This window comes from Herpailurus yagouaroundi, unplaced genomic scaffold (assembly GCF_014898765.1).
Source record: "Herpailurus yagouaroundi ecotype Mexico unplaced genomic scaffold, PumYag 181, whole genome shotgun sequence".
Taxonomy (NCBI): Eukaryota; Metazoa; Chordata; class Mammalia; order Carnivora; family Felidae; genus Herpailurus; species Herpailurus yagouaroundi.
Window position 1 is genome coordinate 17,015,753 of NW_024412412.1, and position 21,476 is coordinate 17,037,228.

General features: G+C 45.8%; 1 protein-coding gene across 10 annotated transcripts in view; it reads right to left on the reverse strand.

Annotated features, from left to right (window-relative positions):
- Positions 1-4,507: 4,507 nt before the first annotated feature.
- The window catches only part of FAT1 (FAT atypical cadherin 1), a 135,024-nt gene continuing 118,055 nt past the window's right edge, over positions 4,508-21,476 (reverse strand). For 3 of the 10 annotated variants that reach the window (XM_040490010.1, XM_040490012.1, XM_040490011.1), the window contains 11 exons: positions 20,289-21,099; positions 20,013-20,144; positions 18,116-18,273; positions 17,032-17,494; positions 15,552-15,705; positions 15,258-15,368; positions 12,249-12,880; positions 11,287-11,424; positions 8,876-8,935; positions 6,769-6,804; positions 4,508-5,913 (listed from right to left, as the gene is read on the reverse strand). In XM_040490010.1, coding sequence (XP_040345944.1) covers positions 5,285-5,913; positions 6,769-6,804; positions 8,876-8,935; positions 11,287-11,424; positions 12,249-12,880; positions 15,258-15,368; positions 15,552-15,705; positions 17,032-17,494; positions 18,116-18,273; positions 20,013-20,144; positions 20,289-21,099 — 3,324 coding nt within the window. In that variant the 3' untranslated portion in view covers positions 4,508-5,284. Of the gene's footprint in view, positions 5,914-6,768; positions 6,805-8,875; positions 8,936-10,727; positions 10,781-11,286; positions 11,425-12,248; positions 12,881-15,257; positions 15,369-15,551; positions 15,706-17,031; positions 17,495-18,115; positions 18,274-20,012; positions 20,145-20,288; positions 21,100-21,476 lie in introns of those variants that run through there. The other 7 variants (XM_040490013.1, XR_005794948.1, XM_040490014.1 and 4 more) reach the window with 7 other exon arrangements.

Genomic DNA, 21,476 nt, shown 5'->3' on the forward strand with positions numbered 1-21,476 from the left:
GGTGGACTGAACGAATATTAATGCAACTGAGAAAACCAATTGAACCGAGTGAATGAACGAACGAACGAAGGAATGAGTGAAAGGCTGGATGGACAGACGGATGAATGGAGACGAGGGGCGGTGAGTGAAGAGACGCACCCGACCCCGGAAGCACTACTATTTGGACCCCAGGTGAATGCAATATTTTTGTTACATGCAGCAAATGGGAAAACAAGACACAGGAAGCTGTAAACTTGACTCTGAACATTCTCCTCTCATTCCTAAGACGGGGCGGGGGGGGGGGAGGACTTGATCTTGTTCATCATCCAAACCTGATGCTTCTGGCATTGGCGGACTGGAGTGGATTCTCAGAAACAACTTTTGGGTAAAGGAACAGCAGAAGCGGCACCTTGTGACTCGGCTGCACCCACGTCACACATCCTCCCGTGTGGAACGCATTTAGCAAAAACAACCAAGATCCGAAGACCAAAGCTGCCCTGGATTGGAGGAGGTTGGTCCAGTGACGACAACCTGATCAGGAAGCTTCTTGGAATCGTAGCGTGTTCTGTGAAGGCACCAAGAAAATGAAAACTTGCCTACGATACGTTTTAAAAGGCATCTATTAAATGCCAATTTGAAAACGGGGATGGCGGCGAGGGAGGAAACAGTAACGGCGATGAAAGCATTTGGTGAACGTCTTTGTTCCGAGCTTTGCCGTCTGCCATTTGGTTCGTCTCAGACACACTGTTCAGAAAGGAGGTCTGTGGGAAGCAGCTTGGAGACCAGAGTCAGGGCTTTGAATTTCAGTCTCAACCCTGACCTTTGGCGTGACATTCGGAAAGGTAGGTTACGCCTGGGTTTCCTGATCTGGAAAGTGGGGCGATAATAAGGGGGGGGGGGGGTGTCCCTGGACGGATTCGAGGAGTTACCCATTGCAGAATGTTTGGCATGGAATGAGCTCTCCTACGAACACTCGTCCAGACAGTTACTGTGCATTCCACGTAATTCCTGGGGGGTACTTATTAGCCACACCTCCTTTTCAGTTAAGCAGTTGGTTAAGGTCATACAGCTAGTAAGTGACAGGGAACGCTTTCCGCCTGAGGTCTGTGGGTCAAAAGCCAGCAGTCTCCACCTCCCACTGATGCCTGAAGGCACGGGAATTTACAAGTGTACCCTGAGGGCCCATGGCTTTAAAAAAGAGCCCTCCGGTCAGCGGAGTTCAACTCCACCTGAAGGTCACACAGCTCTCTAGGCAGGGGTGGGGACTATCGGCCAGTGCAGTCACGGAGGCCCCACCTGAGGAAGCCAGGCATCTGCCGGGTGTGGCGGCCAGCGGTCTTGGTGACGAGGATAAACTCTGGTGTCAGACCCCCCCCAAGGTCAAATGGGTCTTTACCGCTTGCCCGCTTTGTCGTCATGGACAAATGTCTGTTTCTCTGACATCAACGGCACCGGTAAGAGACGCTCCCAAACGTGATGGTTGCCAAGGATTACGGAGCCAAACGTCACACGACAAAGCGCGGCTCGCTGACCCCAGTGTTCGTTGCTGTCGTTAATCTAGTAGAGAACCAACCTAGCCGCGAGGCCATCTCCAGAACCTGGGCGTGACTGGAAACTATGGCCCAGAAATTAAAGGTAAGACCATGGTTTTCACTGACCTGAGGGTATTTTTCAAATTTGTGAAGTTCCCCATTAGAAGTAAAAACGCAACCTTTTAGATGATTCTTAAAAACAATTTCAATCCGGTAGGAGCTTTTTAGTTGGAGAAACTTTGTGCGTTTTTTAAACAAGTTCGAGAGAGACCCAGAGAGCGTGAGTGGGGAAGGGGCAGAGAGGGACAGAATCCCAAGCAGGCTCAGTGCTGTCGGTGAAGAGCCTGACAGGGGCCTCGATCCCACGAACTGTGAAACCAGGACCTGAGCCAAGACCAAGAATCGGATGCTTTCACCAACTGAGCCACCCAGGTGCCCTCAACCTTTGTGCATTGGAAACATTTGGCTTAATTGAAATTACGCACGAAATTTTATTTTGTTCCACCCTAACTTAAAGCATCTATTTAAAGTAGAATTACCCTTGAAAGCAGAGGAAAATACTCATTTGAAGTAAATATTTAAAAACGTAAGTCACAAGAGCATCTCTGAAAAGCCTTTGCAGTCCTCACTTGCAGGTGGGCTAATATTCCCAAGTTGGCAAGAAAGTGGAGCTGTGCCCTAACAGGCACGAGGAGGTTGACCCTCCCTCTGGGTGGATGATTTGTGCCTCTTCCCGTACCGTCCCCTTATCCGAAAACTGTTAGGTTTTGAATAGTGAAATGAACTGAAGCAATCATCATTAGACATTTGGAGAATTTATTTTTGAGAGAGAGAAGGCAGAGAGATGGGGGGTCGGGGGGAGAGAGAGAAAGAGAATCTTAAGCAGGCTCCATGCCTAGCTCGAAGCCCGACGGGGCTCGCTCTCACAACCTGAGCTGAAATCAAGAGTCAGAGGCTAAAGGACTGAATCACCCAGGTGCCCTGAGAATTTCTTTTTACCCCTGAGGCAACTGGCTAACAGCTCTGGTTTATTTTTTTATTTTAATTGTATAGGATGTATTTTTTTATTTTAATATATGAAACTTACTGTCAGATTGATTTCCATACAACACCCGGTGCTCATCCCCAAAGATGCCCTCTTCAATACCCATCACCCACCCCCCCCATCAGCCCTCGGTTAGAACAGCTCTGGTTCAGAATCACTGAGTTCCTATGTGTCCTCCCTCCTAGAGACCCTGCACTCGTAGCTCTAAGATCTATTTGGTCCAAATATTACACGTTTTCTGTCTAGCATCATTTGAGAACGTAGCTTCTTCCAGGGTCACGCTTTCGTATAGCACGGGGACAAGTGCATTCGTTGCCTAAGTGCTCACACAGACAGGTTTTCTTGGGAAACAAAATACTTGTCATTCTTTTCAAGTGGCTCATCCCATTTGCAGTGGAGGCAGTAAACTGCTAGTGAGGAAATTAAATTCCGACAAACAACTCTGTCTCAGCCGGCCCGCTAACTGCAATGGAACCTAATGCCTCTGAGGAGGAGCAATCAGAAAGTACACTGAATGCTGGTCTGCAAGGGAACGGCCCACATTGACCTCGAGAAAGTTACTGAACGGATCCAGTGGGCTGGGCGAGGGTGGGAAAGACCGGAGGCAGCGAACGGGGCATTGGGGGAGTTTTCCGGGTCTGGCCGCCCACAAACCTCACAGTTACCTTTATAGGAGGTCACTGAAAATCGAATCGAAATGAAAGCCGATTTTACGAAGATCCGGTTCTTGACTAGACGTTTATTTTCCACAGCAACAAATTCACAGGAAGAGGAGAGCGAGCAGGATTACCCAGAGTTCTCTCTCCCAAAGCTCCCAGACGTTGACCTTGTGAGCCCTCCGGGCGGCTGGGAGGAGCCCACGCATCACCTGGGCATCACCTCAGGCGGCCGGCCCCTCTGGGTTCAAGCAGCCTCCTCCCTCATGCTGTCTATACCCTAAAAGTGGGACCAGCTTCTGCATGCGCCATGACAGGGAAAAGACAAGGTAGGGAATTTTTGTCTGTTCGTGTAGAATAACCTATGGTAGGTGACCAAAAGAAATGTGTTTTGGGTAAATTCATGAAATAGTCACAAATTTTACAAAGTAAAAAAAAATGAAGGCACCTGTTTCAGAAAAAGTAGCAAAATAAATGGAAATGAACCTCCTAGACCGCTTGGCTCAGCAGTGAATATTGACATCGCCAAAACAATGAAAAGCGTGTTCGTGGATTAATCCAAAAATTATGGTGTAACGCAGTGGGGGTTGTTTAGGTTACATGGCCTTACGCAAACATCACACTCAATAAGCGATTCCTAAAAAATACTAGTGACTCTCGGAACAATATACAGACCCTAACACATGACCAGGAAAATGAGAAAAACAGCTGGGGATTGTAAGTGGTTACAGCAGAGGGTTTGAGTTTGCTGTTTGTTCAATTATACCTATTTTAGCTCTTGTTTATACATATACATATATATGTATCATTTGATAAAATGAGGCATTTACTTAAAGGGAAAAAGTATCTTTCTAAAGTTCTAAGAAAGCTTGATTCTTTGTCGTTCATATCACAGTGGTTGGCACACGGTATTTGCTGGATGGATGGATTTCGCTGTTATAAAATACACATGGAAGATTGTTTCTGATAGATGTCCTAGGTGAAGACGATAGAAGCATTTAAATTATAACCATTAACTAGTGAAAGAAATGCAGAAAGGAAATCTTTCTTGTAGTTGGCAAATACGTAAAAAGGGTGTGGTTTTCGTCACACCTGGATTTCTGAGCGGGCTCAAGTAGCCATGTACTGCCACCTAGCGGCTACATCTGTAGGTACAGCCTGGTTGGGCAGGGTGGAACCTTCCACAGTCAGGGCCACCAAAAGCCAATGTGGTTTTGTCTTTTCATCCATCCGTCCGTCCCTGTCAGTTCGTTAACTGACTCCCAAACAAAAGCATAAATAGGAAAAACAGGCAGTAAAGCTCAAATATTTTATTAATAATTTATTGTCAGTAAGAAAGACTGGCTAATGGTAGTTTTCAGTAAAAACCTTTACAAGACCATCGCATCACAAATATACAGACACTATAAAAACTGTGTCATGATGGTTTTGGTTCTAAACAGGTATGCGGAAGGTCCCCGTTACACTTTCCAATAATGAAAAATGTTTATAGTTCTAAAATACAGTCACCCATTTAAGACATGTTCTTGTATACAATCTTTCCTCATCCTATGTACAGCTAGAAACGAAGGACTATACTGAAATGTCTTCATGAAATGTCATACCTCAATGGAAAAGGACATATAATGAAACCCTGGTTACACTGAAAAATCAGGGTGCTAGGGAATGACACTAACACCACCAAAATTCGGTCAAAAACAAATGCACAAAAGGTCTTGAAAATCTAGTTAAAACTATGAAAAATCAAATCTGTACAAAACATTTACAAAAAAAAGGGAAATTAAAATAATCAAATTTCTATAAATACATGAATCATGCTAACAAGATGAAAGGACTGATTTTCGTTTCATTATTTTAAACAGACGGATGTAAAATGCAAAAAAGATGTTCAGAAATGGACCTGTCACCCAATTACAGTAGGTTGGGACGCTGGGAATGGCCGCCACGCCCACCCCAGCTCGCCAAAAAAAAAAAAAGCGCTTAAGCACTTCTGCAGAGAACGAGGCAGAAGATCGTTTACGGAACGATCTCGGGCTCGTTCAAGTCCAGGCACTTTGGGGGGAGTCGGGGCGTCAGACCTGCGTGTGTTGCTGCGCATCCAGCGGAGGCACTGTCACCTCTTCGAAGTGGCCGTCGTCTCCGCTCTCATAGTCACTCATCATGACCTCAGACTCCACTTCACAGCACGCCGACACATCAGAGCAGGAAGCCGTGGAGGGGTACACAGACAGGGGCATGTTCTCTACGGTGGGGGCTTCAAAGTTTCTTGGGTACCCTGGAGGGCAGGGGGCATAGGGTTCTCTACACGGACCGTTGTCACCAGTGCCTGTCTTTTGAGGTTCAGACAGATCGACGGGGTAGAAGTGGGGCAGATACTGATTCAAGTGGAACCTCTGCCGGCTTCTCGATGAAGAACCCAGACTACCAGCAGCGGGCATGTCTCTCGGAGGGTGTATGGATTCGAACTGATCGCTGAACTCCGGAGGTAAGGGGGGCAGTTCGTCTGGCACCGGGAAGTCTTCCGGGGGAGGGGGAAAGTCACTCTCAATGTCGTAACCTCCAGGGTAATAGTCCGTATCGATGGCATTCGGATCTGCCGAGTACAGGGGGGTCTGCTCGTCGATAACCTCATAATTGGGGAATTCTTGTATATCCGGCAGAGGAACACTCGGCATCCAATCCGACGTATCCCAGTGATACCCTTGGTAGACAAGAAAACAGATTTCAGTGTCTTTTCTCCCCCAGCGTCGGTTACACTGAGCTCTTTTTCAGCGTGCAAAGGCAGTATCTTTGCTTTGAGGGCCTCCCTGCTACCCAGTGACCCAAAGCTCTGCTTCAAAATGGGGACTCAGAGCTTCCTGTAAGTACCTAACGTTCAAGGAAGCGACACGAGGCTGAAGAGAAGCGGTGTGCTGGTGTCTACGTTACGTGCACTCTTGCACACGCGATTCCAGTCAGCCCTTCCGCTTTCCTGGTCACAGAGAACCCACTGCTCTATTAGTTCAGGCTCAGGACACCAGTAAGTAAGTTTAGGCCTTCAAAAAACACTAAAGCAACTCTTTAGAAGAGCCAAGGTAATTTTAAACATGGTAAAATTTAAAAAACCAGTTTCCTCTACAATCATATAACGAACTTTATATTAGAGACTGCACTGTGCTCAGCCCTAAGAGAAACGATGAATTACGTTAATCTAGGTACCAAAGCATGCCTTCAAATCAAGCAAAATGCAATCAAGCGCTGAAAAACAGAACCCCATCTTTGATAGATTACAACAGTCAGTTTTGTTACTTTCACAAGGCCTAAGGATCACTTTAAAAGGTTAATTATTCTTTTCAGAAACCTCCCCATTGGGGGATGCCCCCCTCCCCGAGGATTACTGAACTCCTCTGCCAGGCAGGCAAGGCAGTACACGTTTCAATGAAGCGCACAAACAGCCCTGTACTTAGTAAGGGCGGCACCCGCGGAGCAGACAAGTGAAGCGAGGCGGGCCCTGGGGTCAGATCTTGACCAGTTTTGTTGAGTGAGTACCAATGAACAACTGGCATGCATCAGTCACCTCTTGATTTGCTGAGGTCAGGAGCAGCCAAAGACTCTTTTGGTGGCAGAGTAGAGAGAAAAGAAAACATTCATAATTAAAACAGAAAGCCGGCTGAAAGGCAATAAAGGTAAGTACACAATACAATACAAACTGTTCATCAAGGCCCAGTCAGCCATGTATCGTGCCTTTAAGCCATCCTCTAGGAGAATTCCAAATGCTCGAGAAATGCACGTAGCACAAATGAAATGGGGCGGGGCAGGGCAGGGGAGGAAGACACTGATGAACTCTGCCAGGAAATTCAAACATGAGTTTACCTCCTTTTCCATTTTTTCTGGCAATCTGAACCTGAAGGCACACGATTTGGTTAGGAAGAAGTCAAGTCTATAGGCTCTCATCAAGTGTAACTCGATAAGGAGCTTCAAGGACACCACGATACTGAGGGATCCCGTGACCCAATCCAAACACATCTAACACTACAGAAGAGACACTTTGCCAGCCCTCACGTGTACATTACCTACAGACGAATTCACAAACCCAGGTGCCCGTGAATCACTAGAAGAAACTCCCTTCAAATCGTGCCTGTTCTGAGTGGGACTTACACACTGACATTGTTCACCTCTCCCGGGAGGCCTCCGGCTGCACTTACTCCGGTCCCCACCCCCAAAACTCAAGCTCGAAGGCAGCGAAAGATGTCAATCCCACCCCAGTCACGGCCACGTGGCCCTGGGCAGGGTGCTTACCCCGGCTAAGCTTCAGGTTTTTATCTTTGAAAGGGGAGTGGAAATCCCTTCACTATGAGGATTAGATCGGAGAATGTAGGTCAAGCCCTAACTCTTAGCTATTGGCAGGATTCTTATTATTGAAAAGTAGTAATCACGGTAGAAACAGGGCCACTTCGGTGCTGTTCTAAACAAAACCAATGCTTCCTATGCATTCTACACTGTTCCTGAAAACCCATTTCATCATTTGGAACAAAGAGGATGTGACTGATGGCTCTCTTCTAGGAATTTAAATCAAAAGCTGAAATGAACTAAAAAACGAATCAGCTCTATTTTAGGCAATGCGTACCTATAGAATTTTTTTTTAAGTCTCCTAAAAATGTAGCAATTTCTTTTCAAAGAGAAGACCGACAACATGTTTACTCCACCGGTACTCAATTCTTGACGTTGAAGCTAGCATTCAACTTCAAATACCATTTCTTAGATATGCCAAGATCTATTTTTCAATGAAGGAGATCTAATGAAAGAACTGTTTTAGGTTCTGCTTTTTAAAACTCCGTCACTACTTTCTGCTTCACCAGGTAAAGACACAGCACCTGTTGTCAGGAAGGTGTGTGTATGATTCACGGGTACCACCAAAACCCCCCATCCGGCCTGCCCCATCACGTCTGGCACAAAACTATCCTCAGCTCAGTCCTGAAAACATCTCCTAGCCAGGAAGATTCCCCTGTGCTTCATGCACTCTGGATCGTCTATTGCTGCAGTTCTCAGAGTAGGATCCTTAGAACAGTAGCATCAGAATGAATGGAGAATGTGTTAGAAAGGAGGATTCTCAGGGCCCAACAATGAGGCTTTTAAACAAGCCCTCTCGGTGACCATCACCTCTAGATGCTCTGATCTGCAGTTTAAAAACTACTAGCTTGTGCAAGTTACATGGGATGACTCAGACTTCAGTGCATTAATAAAGGGCAGACTTTACGTAATTTTAGGTGGTGATCAATGCCCTTTCTTTTGAACAGATAGATAAAGCTTCAGGTGAACTTTCACTAAACCAGATCATGCAAATAATTATTTTCTGCCATGGAAAATTCCGACGTGAAGAGTCAGTTTTAGATAATTATATAAGCTGTGTCTTAGTGGTATTCCTGCAAAAAGGATCTAGAAAAATTCAAGTTGTCAAGATTTAGGGGTCACTTCTGATATCTATAGAGATTCACCACGAGGGGCCAAAAGTCACAAAGACATAACATACGTAAGAGTATTTATGGGCATATACACACACCTGCACACACATACCCAACCCCCTCAAAACCACGAATGGTTTTTAAGACACCACAATGGGCGAAAGCACACTAGTCTAGTAGCGGTCGCTATACACAAACACAACACACACACTGTGACTATACCTTCTTCATTCACCGTGTCAACTACAGCGTTGACAAGGTGTATGACAGTCACTATGGAAGCTTGTAAAAAGGTACAAAAGGAGTAAATTAGGAAAACCTTCAGTTAGAAAACAATGCATTAAATAGGATTCCTTGATATTACACAATTTCTACCTCCTAATGTAAAAACACGAAGTGAATACTTTAACAGAACACATAATTATGCACGACTCCTATGCTCTTGTGGTGATAGATCTTAGACATTTTTCTAACCAGGCTACGTATTATTCATCAAATAAGGTAACCACATTATACCACAATGGAAGCAATTTTGTTGCTCTAAGTTTTCTGACTTAGGGATCTAGTCATTGACAAAACAATCCTTATGTGAACATCTCAGGGCAAAAGCGTTCAGATTTAAATAGTAAAATACTTGCTAAGCCAATTTTCTGGGTTTTGTTAATGAATTCATACGTTCCCAGAAAAATTTAGCATTATGTAATACAACAAAATGTGTAATATAAGCACAAAACTGGCTTTAACTCTGTTCTGTGTACGCCCACTCCAAATTACTTATCTCTTTTTGCAGACAGGCTAACAGCTGAGGAGCTAACATACTAGCAGAGAAATGCAAACGGTCTGCTTGGCTGTTTCCTAGGTAAATTCCCTTTTCGTTTGTGTATCAGATTGTGTGAAAGCGTGGATGCCAAGATAAACGTGTGTGTGTGTGGTAGACACAATGACGGCCCTCCAAGATGTCCCCATCTAATCCACGAGCCTGTGAATGAGTTACCGTCCCTGAGTTTGCTGGTGTGATTAAAGACCTTGGGAAGATTTTCCCGAATGGCCTATATGAGCCCACTGTATTCGCCACAAAGGTCCTTAAAAGGGCAGAAACTCTCCCGGCTGCAGTTTGAGGGAGCTGGGACTACAGAAGCATGGCCAGGGAGAAGAACGTGGCCTCTAGGAGCTAGAAAAGGTGAGGAAACAGACTGTCCTCTCGAGCCCCCAGTAAAGGCACCCTGACGGTAGCCTACTGACCTGTGATGGATTTCTAAACTATGGAACGATAAGAGAATACATTTATCTTGTTTTAAGCCACCACATTTGTGGGAACGTGTTAGAAGAGCCTTAGAATTTAAGCAGAGATTCTTAATACGGTCTTTATGACTGATAATGATTACAATTACGTTAAGGATTAAAATACAAACACTCCTGGCTCTCACACTGTTTTCTGGCAATTAACTCATAGCTAATGTGACCATACTTTATTAAAAGTATTTAGGAGGTATTAAAAGCAAGGAAGGGGATTAGCAAAATATGACAAAACTCTGAAATGTATTTATGAACAACATAATCTACATAAACTGGCAACACTAACGTTTTAAAGATTAAGCCTAATGATGGAAAGAATTCTATCCTGTTGTCCTTGGTTTGATAAGCAAAGCTAGGTTCATACACGCTGTCGCTGAGGAACAGACACTGTACCTGATATCACACAGAACACGCTAGAAGTCAGAAATGAATGGAGGATGCTTATGGCCATCTTTAGTCTGCAAAAGGACTCCACAACATGTTATGAGCCCTATTCCTCTGGGTTTAGAAACAATCAAAGAATAATTAGTGGGGTCATTTCTTTCCACCTGTATTTGAAATGTTTAAACACATTACGTTTTTATGCAGGAAAAAAATTAGTCAAACGTACTAATTCTGAGATTCAAAAATTTCCACTAACAACGATTTTGTTACTGAATACTGGCAATTTTCTCTACTGGCAAGTGTTACCGTGGTGAAGCTGGTAACACAATTCACCTAGGGAAATCCGAAGAGCCCCCTGTCAAACTTTCTTCATCAGAAATAGAATCAAACTTACTAGCAATCTCTTAAACTGTGCTCTCAGTCAGTGCGCTCTGATCCAAGCGGGAGCTGGGCCGCAGGGGAGTCGGGGGGAAGAGATGAATAGAACCTTGTAATCCCAAAGGTGCTGCTGGAACAGAACGTTTCCAACCACCCCATCGGGCTCCTCCCGGGGGTGCGAGCGTGAAGGGTGCGGGGGCCGCGCTCAAGATTAAGTTGCTAACAGCGTGCTTTGTTTTTGTTTTTGTTTTTTTTTTTCAGCCCACAAAACCTCTAAAAACATTTACTGTCGTGGAAAAAAGGCCGATACGAAGCGAGCCAATCAGGAAAGATCTTTCAGCGAGGCAGGTGTTCCTCCCCATTTCTGACAAGCGGCTCCTGTCCGCCCCGCGAAGGAGGTTTTAACTACGGTCCCCTGCAGGCGTTCATGCAAGCCGTGCGAGGTCCAGGTCACCAGTAGTCCCAAGCGGAACCTGGCCACAGTCGGGGACTCAACAGGGGCACCTGGTGCACCTACGAGGCTGCACATACCAGCCCGCGCTGCCAGCCACGGCGTTTCCGAACGACTTACTCACCATTGTCGTCACACGACTCCGACTGGAAGCTGCTGAGCGACTGCACCTCCGACAGGCTCTCCCGGGCACTGTACGGATGCGAAGCCTTCTCCTCCAGAGGTTTCTTGGAGAGACAGGGATCGAGCTCCACTACTTTAGCTGAAAGCAAGAGAGGACAACAGTGAGCTCCGTGAGGGCAAGGCCTCCGGCGCGGTCACTGCTGAATGCTCGCTCCAAGCAGGTGACGCCAGAAGCCTGCCCGACACGGACTCCATATGGGAACGACTGGAAAAAGGAGAAGCCTCTGAAAAACAGAACCCCTGCAAGTATCCTTGCAGATTCACAGAACGGAAATTCCCAATGAACCCGCTTGTGGAGACCATTAGTCGACACGGGCATTAGAACTTCCTTTTAGGGGCGCCTGGTGGACCGCGGGTTCAGCATCTGACCTCCGTTCAGATCGCGATCTCACCGTTCGTGAGTCCCAGCCCCACAGCAGGTGAGCACAAGCCCCGCTGTCCTCTCGGCCCCTTGCTGATTTGCGCCCTCTCAAAACACACACGCACAAAAACCCTTTAAAGAGGTATATAGCATTTTTAAAGCATCAAAAGACAAGTCGGGCCACCACTTTTGACCATATTTAACAAAATCCTACCATGCAAATGCCCTTCCTAATTTGTCATAAAAAGCCCTCAGAATCATACTTGAGAACCTATATCCATTACAATAATGGAATGCTCTCTTCTGAATATTAATACGAACAGGACTAGACTCAATTCCTTGATTAACGTAACATCACAGCCACAGCGCTCAGCCCCGGAAGGTTTTTCAAATCCTACTACAGGTCTTCAGAGGCTGAGTCGATCTGTCACTGCCAGAGGCTCCCCACGTTGTGAATGGAGCCACCAGAATCTCTGGCAGCATTTACAAGATCACTGTTGAGCTTAGTGACATTTTACTCAGATGGAAAAAACCGCTCTTACTATCATAGTCGAAGTCCCAGCTGGGCTTTTGTATGGAGTCGCTGTCAGAAGGGGAGTTGGAAGGTGGTGGGGGAGGCAAGTTCGGGGCCACACTGCAGACGGCCACTGCCTTCCGGTGTCCGTGCACAGACTCGGGGTTAAAGGTGCTGAATTCAGGATGCTCCGGGATAGCAGATCCCTCAAAGGAATTGCGGTCAAGGTTGTTCCTGGAGTCACTTGGAATGCTTGGAGTGTAGGATATAGGACGGACGGGCACCTGGGGGGGGATGTCGGAGTAAATGTTCTTATTTAGCTTTGAATCGAAGTACGGTCTCTGCAAGAAAGCTGTGGCTGGTCCCAAGTGCTTGTCTTCAGGGTCGGCCTGGTGCTGCTTCTTCCGACTGATCATCTTGCGGCAGAGGACGAACACCACCGCCAGTAAGAATATCCCGGTCACAAAGACGAGAATTCCTATTCCTTCGGCCAGTCCGATGTTCCACGGCGTGGACACGTACTGATTGGGGGCAGCGTCCTCACAGTGCTTCCCCCTATAGTCGTGGCTGCAGTTACAGTGGTAGGAGCCGTGTGTGTTCTCGCAGAGGGCCCCGTTGCGGCAGGGGCTGGCAGCGCATTCGTCAATGTCACTCTGGCACCTGCAGGGAGGACAGACACGAGCAACGGAAGTCAGAATACGCCTGGCCTGCCACTCGCACGGAAGGACGGCACCCCAACAGAGCAAAATCTGTAACTCCCCAAAACACACAGCTGACAACAGGGATCCCAACAAAAACCCTTCGGGGTAACGGATCATGTGATCCTATATGCGGTACCCGTGGGAGAGAAACATTATGTCAAGCCGTATTTAAACGCTACTCTTCTAGGATTCCACGGCTGACTAAAGCAAACCCACAGACTGAGCTGAGTGCACCAGTTTGTTGCAGATTCTTTAAGAAAGTGCATTTTGGGGGCGCCTGGGTGGCGCAGTCGGTTGAGCGTCCGACTTCAGCCAGGTCACGATCTCGCAGTCCGGGAGTTCGAGCCCCGCGTCGGGCTCTGGGCTGATGGCTCAGAGCCTGGAGCCTGTTTCCGATTCTGTGTCTCCCTCTCTCTCTGCCCCTCCCCCGTTCATGCTCTGTCTCTCTCTGTCCCAAAAATAAATAAAAACGTTGAAAAAAAAATTAAAAAAAAAAAAAAAAAGAAAGTGCATTTTGATAAATGGTATGCCAGAAACTGTTCTAATATGTGAGCCTCAATTTCGAAGGAGATGTTCCTGCTTGGAAAGATAAGAGTTTCCTAAGACATGTGAAAGGTTAGCAAACAGTTGGGGCACCTGGGTGGCTCAGGTGATTAAGCATCAGGGGCTCTTGGTTTTGGTTCACCATCTCATGGTTCATGAGCTAGAGCCCTGCATCAGGCTCTGCACTCACAGCACACAGCCTGCTTGGGATTCTCTCCCTCTCTCTGCTCCACGTGTGCTCTGTCTCTATCAAAATAAACAAAGTAAAAATGTTTCTCTTGTGGAAAACCTCCCAAAGCCCATCACCTGACCTAACACTTCGCATGCCACTGTGTCCCCTCTGCCTTTCCAAATGGGGGCCCTGGGAGGATGCACCTGACACTTATCAATCCTTCCCTCCTTTAATAAAAGGTAGCTACTGCCCTGGCCCCACACTCACCTGCCATTGGAAGTTTGAGACATTTTTCTCAAATATGTCACGGATTGATTCACTGGAATTACTAAAATCAACAACTTAGGAACTAAGACCATGTGACTGATGGCCAAATTCAGGGCTCTAACCACCACTTGAGTAAAAGCATATGCAAATACCTACAAGCAGCTCACACTTAAAAGCCTTCCAACAAGATTGACAGTGAACACTTCAGTGAAGCATCAGGCACTTAGAAATAACATGAACTGTTTTGTTTTGAGAGAGCGTGCACATGCGAGTCAGGGAGGGACAGATAGAAAATCCTAAGTGCGCCGAGCGCTGTCAGCATGAGGTTCCATCCCATGACCCTGGAGAGTCGGATGCTCAGCACTGACTGAGCCACCCAGTTGCCCCTCACCAAGTAACTTTTGAAAAAATTTTTTTTAATGTTTATTTTTGAGGGAGACACAGAGCTGGAGCAGGGAAAGGGCAGAGAGACAGGGAGACACAGAACCTGAAGCAGGCTCTGAGCTGGCAGCACAGACCCCGATGCGAGGCTCGAACTCACAAACCATGAGATCATGACCTGAGCCGAAGTCGGATACTCAACCGACTGAGCCACCCTGGCGCCCCATCACCAACCTGCCTCTTTCGCGGTGTCTAACAGGCAGCTCTGTGCCTCATGTTGCTCCTCTCGGAAATAATCATCACCTCTTAGCATTATGGTAAGGATTACAAAAGATAATGAGAGTTGAAAGGGGGTCTAGATGCTATCTAAATGTTAGCTATAACAGATTATGAGAAGAGGTCATTGTCATCCCACTCAAGACCGGTAACAACGTCACGTGTATCCACCTTAAAAAAATCGTCACTCCTCCCGCAAACATGTACTGCCTCCAAGAACCCGTATGTTCTGCTTATAAATATCTCTGACGTCCACAAGTATCATCAAGCATTACGTTATCACCTGCTCACTGTTTTTATTTTATTTTTTTTAATTTATTTTATTTTTTCAACGTTTATTTATTTTTGGGACAGAGAGAGACAGAGCGTGAATGGGGGAGGGGCAGAGAGAGAGGGAGACACAGAATTGGAAACAGGCTCCAGGCTCTGAGCCATCAGCCCAGAGCCCGACGCGGGGCTCGAACTCACGGACCGCGAGATGGTGACCTGGCTGAAGTCGGACGCTCAACCGACTGCGCCACCCAGGCGCCCCGCTCACTGTTTTTAAAGAGTGACGAGATAAATTCTACAAGAAGCTATATGAGGATTATGACAATGTGAAGCAACAGAGTCCAGATTAATCAACTTCTGTTGCATCTGCTATTTGATTTGACACTACAGAGAAGAGCAGATACAAATTCTGGAAGAAGCCACTTACCTTTCTCCCCTAAAACCCGAATCACACTGACAGACGGCACCATCCAAGCTGTCGAAACATGTTCCACCATTTTTACAGGGCTCATCTTTGCAATATGGACTAAGCTGGCACCTGAAGAAGGAAGGGGAAATACGCATAAACCTAACACTTTCTACTGTAGATAAATACAGTGCAAGAGAAAACAACACGTAAATTTAGTCAGACGTATGTATCAAGTATCCATCTATATACCAAGCATCCATTTACAAAACTTTTTAATACTGTAATTATGAAAGTTAAGAAAAACACACATACCTCTGGCCAGTGTACAATCCTCGGCATTGGCAAAGGAAGTCTCCGTTGTCCACAATGCACGTGCCACCATAGAGGCATGGGTTGGAGGAACACGGGTTGACGCTCAGCTCACAATACGTCCCTATGTACAAGGCACTGCATTTACAGTAATAACCTAAATGAGCAAAAGGGAACAAAGAAGTCCAATCAGTAACTCAAAAACTGTATCTCAGTACATTGGTTTTTACTAAGAGGAGACTCGGAGACCCATCAAAGTTAGTAAAATTCCTATTCCCTCTGGGTAAAATGTGGTCTAGATCAACAAGCTATCCCTTCTGCTTTTGGGAGAACCCTAACACAAAGAACGGAAGAGAGAACTCGTCGTTGGCTTTAGCGAATCATAGTTTAGGTAAGGTTGTTGGGCCAAGCGTACAGAGTAGGGACCAACAGTCCTTTATTTGAGGGACCACGTAGACAACACTTACTACTGGACATCGACCTCAATTCACAACTCACAAGCTTTTAAGGGCTAAACGAGAGAACAGTAAACGTGAAGGCACTGTGAGACTATATGCTATCATTAACGAAAGGGGATTATCAAATCTGTCCAAAGGAACATAAAGACTGTGACATGCGACAGAGCCGGTGTCTAGCTGCCACAGGGACTGCAGGAGCACGTTTCAAGAACATGCTTCTCTCAGCCTCATGCCTGAGTGACGCAACAAGGAGAGTCTCCTGGCTGACCTCACGTGGCCATGTAACACGAGCACAGTCTACACTTTCATTCAGAGTATTACTGTGGGGCTGACCTGGCCCGTTGTTTGCATATAGTGTGCACAGATGCTTTCCAAAGAAAGTAACAAAAAGAACCGAAGCTTCTGAAATCTCACCCAAGTGTTATTTCGATATTTGCTCTATCCCTTACACAAAGCTCTATTTCCCAGGCACCAGGACTGTCATAATTTCTATCACTGGGAAAGGAAACAAACGGGGCCAGGTGAAAAAAGTCTCGGCGCACTGGTGACGCTTCGGGAGGGTTCGAGGCCTTCTGGAAAACCACACCCCATCTATAACTAGCTCGACTAGCAGTCGCTGGGTGCTGAGCCATCAGATCAAAGAAGGGCACTCGAAAGAACAAAGTGTACAATTCTGAGTCCCGCTGGGTCACTGTCAGTGTGGGTGGAGAAAAAGTGCAGAGTTAGCCGTAGTCCACCAGTGGCTCCTGGTGCAGAACGAGGGGTGTCTGGACACGCTTCCTCTGGGTGCACCTGCCACGTGTCTGCGGGACCTCGGCAGGTAAGACACCACCCACTGCGGCCTCACCGCAGGGAAGAATCCTAGCCCACGCCCGGTCTGGTGTAACATGCACCAACCACTCGATTCCAATACTGACTGCAGTATCTGACCCATCATTTGAATGAAAAGGGGGAAACACAAGTACTTGAGGAACTGCGTGTATTCGTGTGTAACCTTTTAAAAAGGACCACGTCACGAAGCCTACCTCCAGCAGGGGATGGCTGGCAAACGCCTCCATTCTGGCAAGGGTTGCTGGAACAGTCTTCGGTGGCCGTTAACGAGCACCCGGGAGAGACGTCCACCCATTCTTCAATGTGTGCATGGCTTCTTGGTTTGTTGTTTAAAGGGAGCTCCTGCCCATTCAAATAAATGGAGTCCATACAACCCCTGAAGCCATTACCCACTTGGGGGCTTCTTCCGTGCCTTGTGCCTTGATGGCGGATGTGGCCACCGAAAAACACATGGTTATCCAGGTTCAGGGTTTTCAGAGTCCCAGGGGCTGTGCCTGATGCAGTGTGAACTTGGTCGAGAACCAGCCGAGCGTAGTTTCCATTCACTTCTAGAGACACCGCATGCCACAGCCCATCGTTGACTTGGATGCTTTGAACAGAGACAATTCCAGGGCCGCTCCCACAGTCAAATTTGTACTGTAGCCGTCCATTATGAATCTGTCATGAAAACAATGGCCGTTCACATTACTCCCACAGAATCTGCAATTATGAACTCTGATCAAACATCTAAAGGAGAGGCACGGTGAGCACTTGAAGGTAGAAAGTCAGTGAGGCCTTGCACTTAAGTACTACAGAACACAGGCTCATCTGCTCACGGCAGAAAGAGTAAAAATGGACGTTACGGGGATATCAAGTTCAAACCGCACATCCAAAAAGCATCACAGAAATAACAATTAACTAATTGAACAACAAAAATAGTATCAGGTAAGATAAAAAAAAAAAAAGGGGGAGGGGGGTGGAGGATAATTACCACTTCAAGCATTTACATATGTTCTCTACAAATTCTCTATATGACAGAAGACGTAATATCAGAGTTTGAACATTAATGGTCATGTGACCTGAAAAGGTTGCGAAGAAAAGAAGTCAATCTCTATGTTACCGCAGAGCAAATAAAGGAGCTTTTTGGCCCACAAAGTCTAAAACTTAGAAGTATCAAGAGACCATTTAAGTGTGGAATAAAACCATTTCCTTTAATTGTTTTTTCAAAAATGGACCATAGAAACAAAATGGGAATTTTGTATTTTTAAGTCTTCCATAACGTGAGGTTCAAAAACGTACCTCCAAGATGCTGTAGTCGGTCCCGCGAGCGTACATCACAACTGCGTGAGCAGAGTACGTTCTGAGCCTCATGGTCAGTTTCATCTCCAATCTGTTTTCGTTTTCCATTAGACGGTATTTCACAAAGCTGTTTCCAGTAAATGTTACAGATGAACTCCCTGTGAATCACAAAGAGGAAAACATAAATCAGAACCAAGCTGACGCATATCTTTAAAAGGGAGATTTCCCCCCAACACTGATCCAAGTTTTTATTTAAGGTTACCACATTATAAAGTTCAATCTGATGGAAAATGTCAATTTGCTTTAATAAAAAGCACAGCACCCCTGGGTCACTTTTTGGAAGAGAATTAGACTACTGTATCAGTGAGGAATGAGTTCTAAAATAATGAGAGATCTAAATATAAAAATGTTCACGGGTGGCTTGGTTAAGTGTCCAACTCTTGATTTCAGCTCAGGTCATGATCTCACGGTTCATGAGTTCAAGCCTCACGTTGGGCTCTACACAGACAGTGTGGAGCCTGCTTGGGATTCTCTCTCCCTCTCTCTCTGCCCCTCCCCGACGCATGCACGCACACGGCGTGGACTCTGTCAAAATAAACTTCAAAAAATACGTATTTAAAAAAATAAATATAAAAACGTTCAATATAAAATTATTACAAGACAACTTAGGAAAATATTTACACAGCCTCACACGGTTTGGGGAAGCTTTGCAAGCAAGATCTAATTCCCAGTCTCCAGAAATAATGAAAGTAACATCACTCTCCAGCGATGGAAATGGTTATGTAAAAATTATACAGAACAGACAAAAGTTGTATTTCAAAGTGACAAAAGATACTGTAAACAATAGACAGTAATAGACAGACAGTGGGTTGGAGATAATGTTCATGCTCACAGCACACAGAGTGATCTATACACTGAAACAAAAACCAGACAGATAAGCTGGACAAACTAGCAAAGACTTTGAACAGTCCCGGGGAGGAAATGCTACCAGGAATAAAAAGAAAACAAAACATTCACAAAAAGGCTGGAGAAATCCACACTAAACTAACTAGATATCATTTCTTGCCCACAGGATGAAGGAATTTGTTTTTTAATTGAAAACCTTGCATTGCCAAGAAAAAGGGGAGTGAGACGGTCACACATGACTGCAAGAAAGGAATTGGTATAACTTTCTGGGAAACTAACATAATGGTCTATTTAAAAATTAAAAACGTAGTTAGTCTTTGACATCGTAAATCCTTGTTTTAGAAAAGAAAGCACCAATAAATATGGCTGTATGGATACAAGTGCTTTCGTAAAAACTGAAGTATAATTAACATACGATGTTACATTAGTTTCAGAACTGCCACAGAATGATTCAACACTTGTATACATTAGTCAAAGCCTCACCACGATTAAGTGCAGAAAAGGATTCATTTTTAACACGAGGAAACATCTTAAGAACCTCAAGCTCTATGAATAAGGAAAATGTTGAATAAATCATGGTAGAGCCATTCAGAAGCATTAGGTTTACGTGCAATGGCCTGGAAAGATGCCCATAACGTACATTAAACAGGGGGAAAAGCAAGCAGTAGACTTTATGAGATATGGTAACTATTTATTCTTAAAGGGAATGTGAAAAAAAAAAAGCACAATGAATGTGCACATATGGGACTGTATGTTTACATGAGCACGATGATGAAGAAGAGCGAGCATCGCCGTTAATTCGGGTGAGTTGTGTGGAAGAAGTTACTACTGCTCCTCCTTACTCATCCATACCCTTGGCTTGTTATTATAAACGCACTTGACAATATTTACCAAAGCTAACAACAAAAAAAAAAACAACAAAAAAACAATGGCAAGGAACACTGGAAGTGACTTTTTCAAACGGAAGCACCCCTCATCACTGAACTCTCACCTGGGCACTGACCAAACTTGCCACCCGGGCAGACACAGGCGTATTTCTCCTCTCTGGGATCAGCGATACATTCAGATCCCTCAGGGCATGGACTGTCTTCACATCCATGACGGACAACTGGGCATCTTCCCTCTGTAAAAAACACCACCGAAAGAAGAGACAGGAGAGGGGGGAAAGCCCATTAACAGGAACTTCACGAAATTCAAGAAAACGATTCGTGTGTAGCCTTCAAAGGCTGCACTCGAAATGATCCGTACCGCCTGTTTCCCGACTGATGTGCATTACCTTGGCAGAGACACACAGCTGTCCTGTGGTGGCGGGGAGTCACGAAACTCAGTCTGGCCGTGCTGTGCGTTGACATAACGTTCTCATCCACGGTCACCTTTTCATCACAGAACTTCCACGGGCAGTCCAGCCCTGCACAGAGCTTCTGGAACACGTCCAGTATCCTAACACCCATGATTTCCTCAAGGTCAGTCACAGAAGAATTGATCTTGTGCAGAAGCAGTTTGGTTGAAACCTGGGCACTCCCTGATTTCTCTACGAAAAGCAAGACATCCAGATGTGGATGGGGTTCAGAGGGCTGCAAACTAACGATCTGGACATCACTCCTCCTCACACCCAGGATGTTCCGCAAAGCTCGCTGGAAGTTGCGCCAGTAGTCACCAACGAATTCTTCCGGAGTGAGGTTGGCGAAGCGGACGGCGACAGTGTGGTTCAGCATCTCCTGGGTTATCTGTCTGATGTGCACCGTGATGTCCGCCACCGTCGTGAATTTCCCATCGGTTACACTGACATTGAGAAGGTACTGCCCTACATCTAGCTTTCTGTGTGCTATCAGCTTACCCCCGGTGCTGGAAACAGAGAAGAGGTTGCCCATCTGCGGATCAAGACTATAGCTTAAAGTGTCATACACGTCCTGGTCTGTTGCGTGAATCTTCCCAATGACACCGCCTGAGTATTCCTCTCCAAAAGCAGTAATGAAAATCTCTAGTGGCAAGATTGCAGGCGGATAGACACTCTCCTCAATGACCCGAATGTCAATATACGTCAAAGATGACAACTGAGGCTTTCCGTTATCGGCCACCTATGAGGAAATTAAAACCAAAAACACAACACCACCTTGGTCTATAGGTCATCGTTAACTTCTTAATAAAAATTTGGCTTCCCTCACTCAAGTTTTAAAAAGTTACCATGAAATACTTCTAAACAAGAAGCCTATGAAGGACAAGAATAAATACTTCTTTACAGCCCTTTCATGAATTCGTAAGGGAGGTGAGCTCCATTAATGTCTATGATAAAGTAACCAAGTGGATACATGGGCCCCGCAAAGTACAGTGGGATAAAAACAAAGGTAAGAGGGCACCTGGGTGGCTCAGGCAGTTGAGTGTCTCCCTTCGGCTCAGCTCACGATCTCACAGTTTGTGAGTTCAAGCCCTACCTCGGCCTCTGGGCTGACAGTTC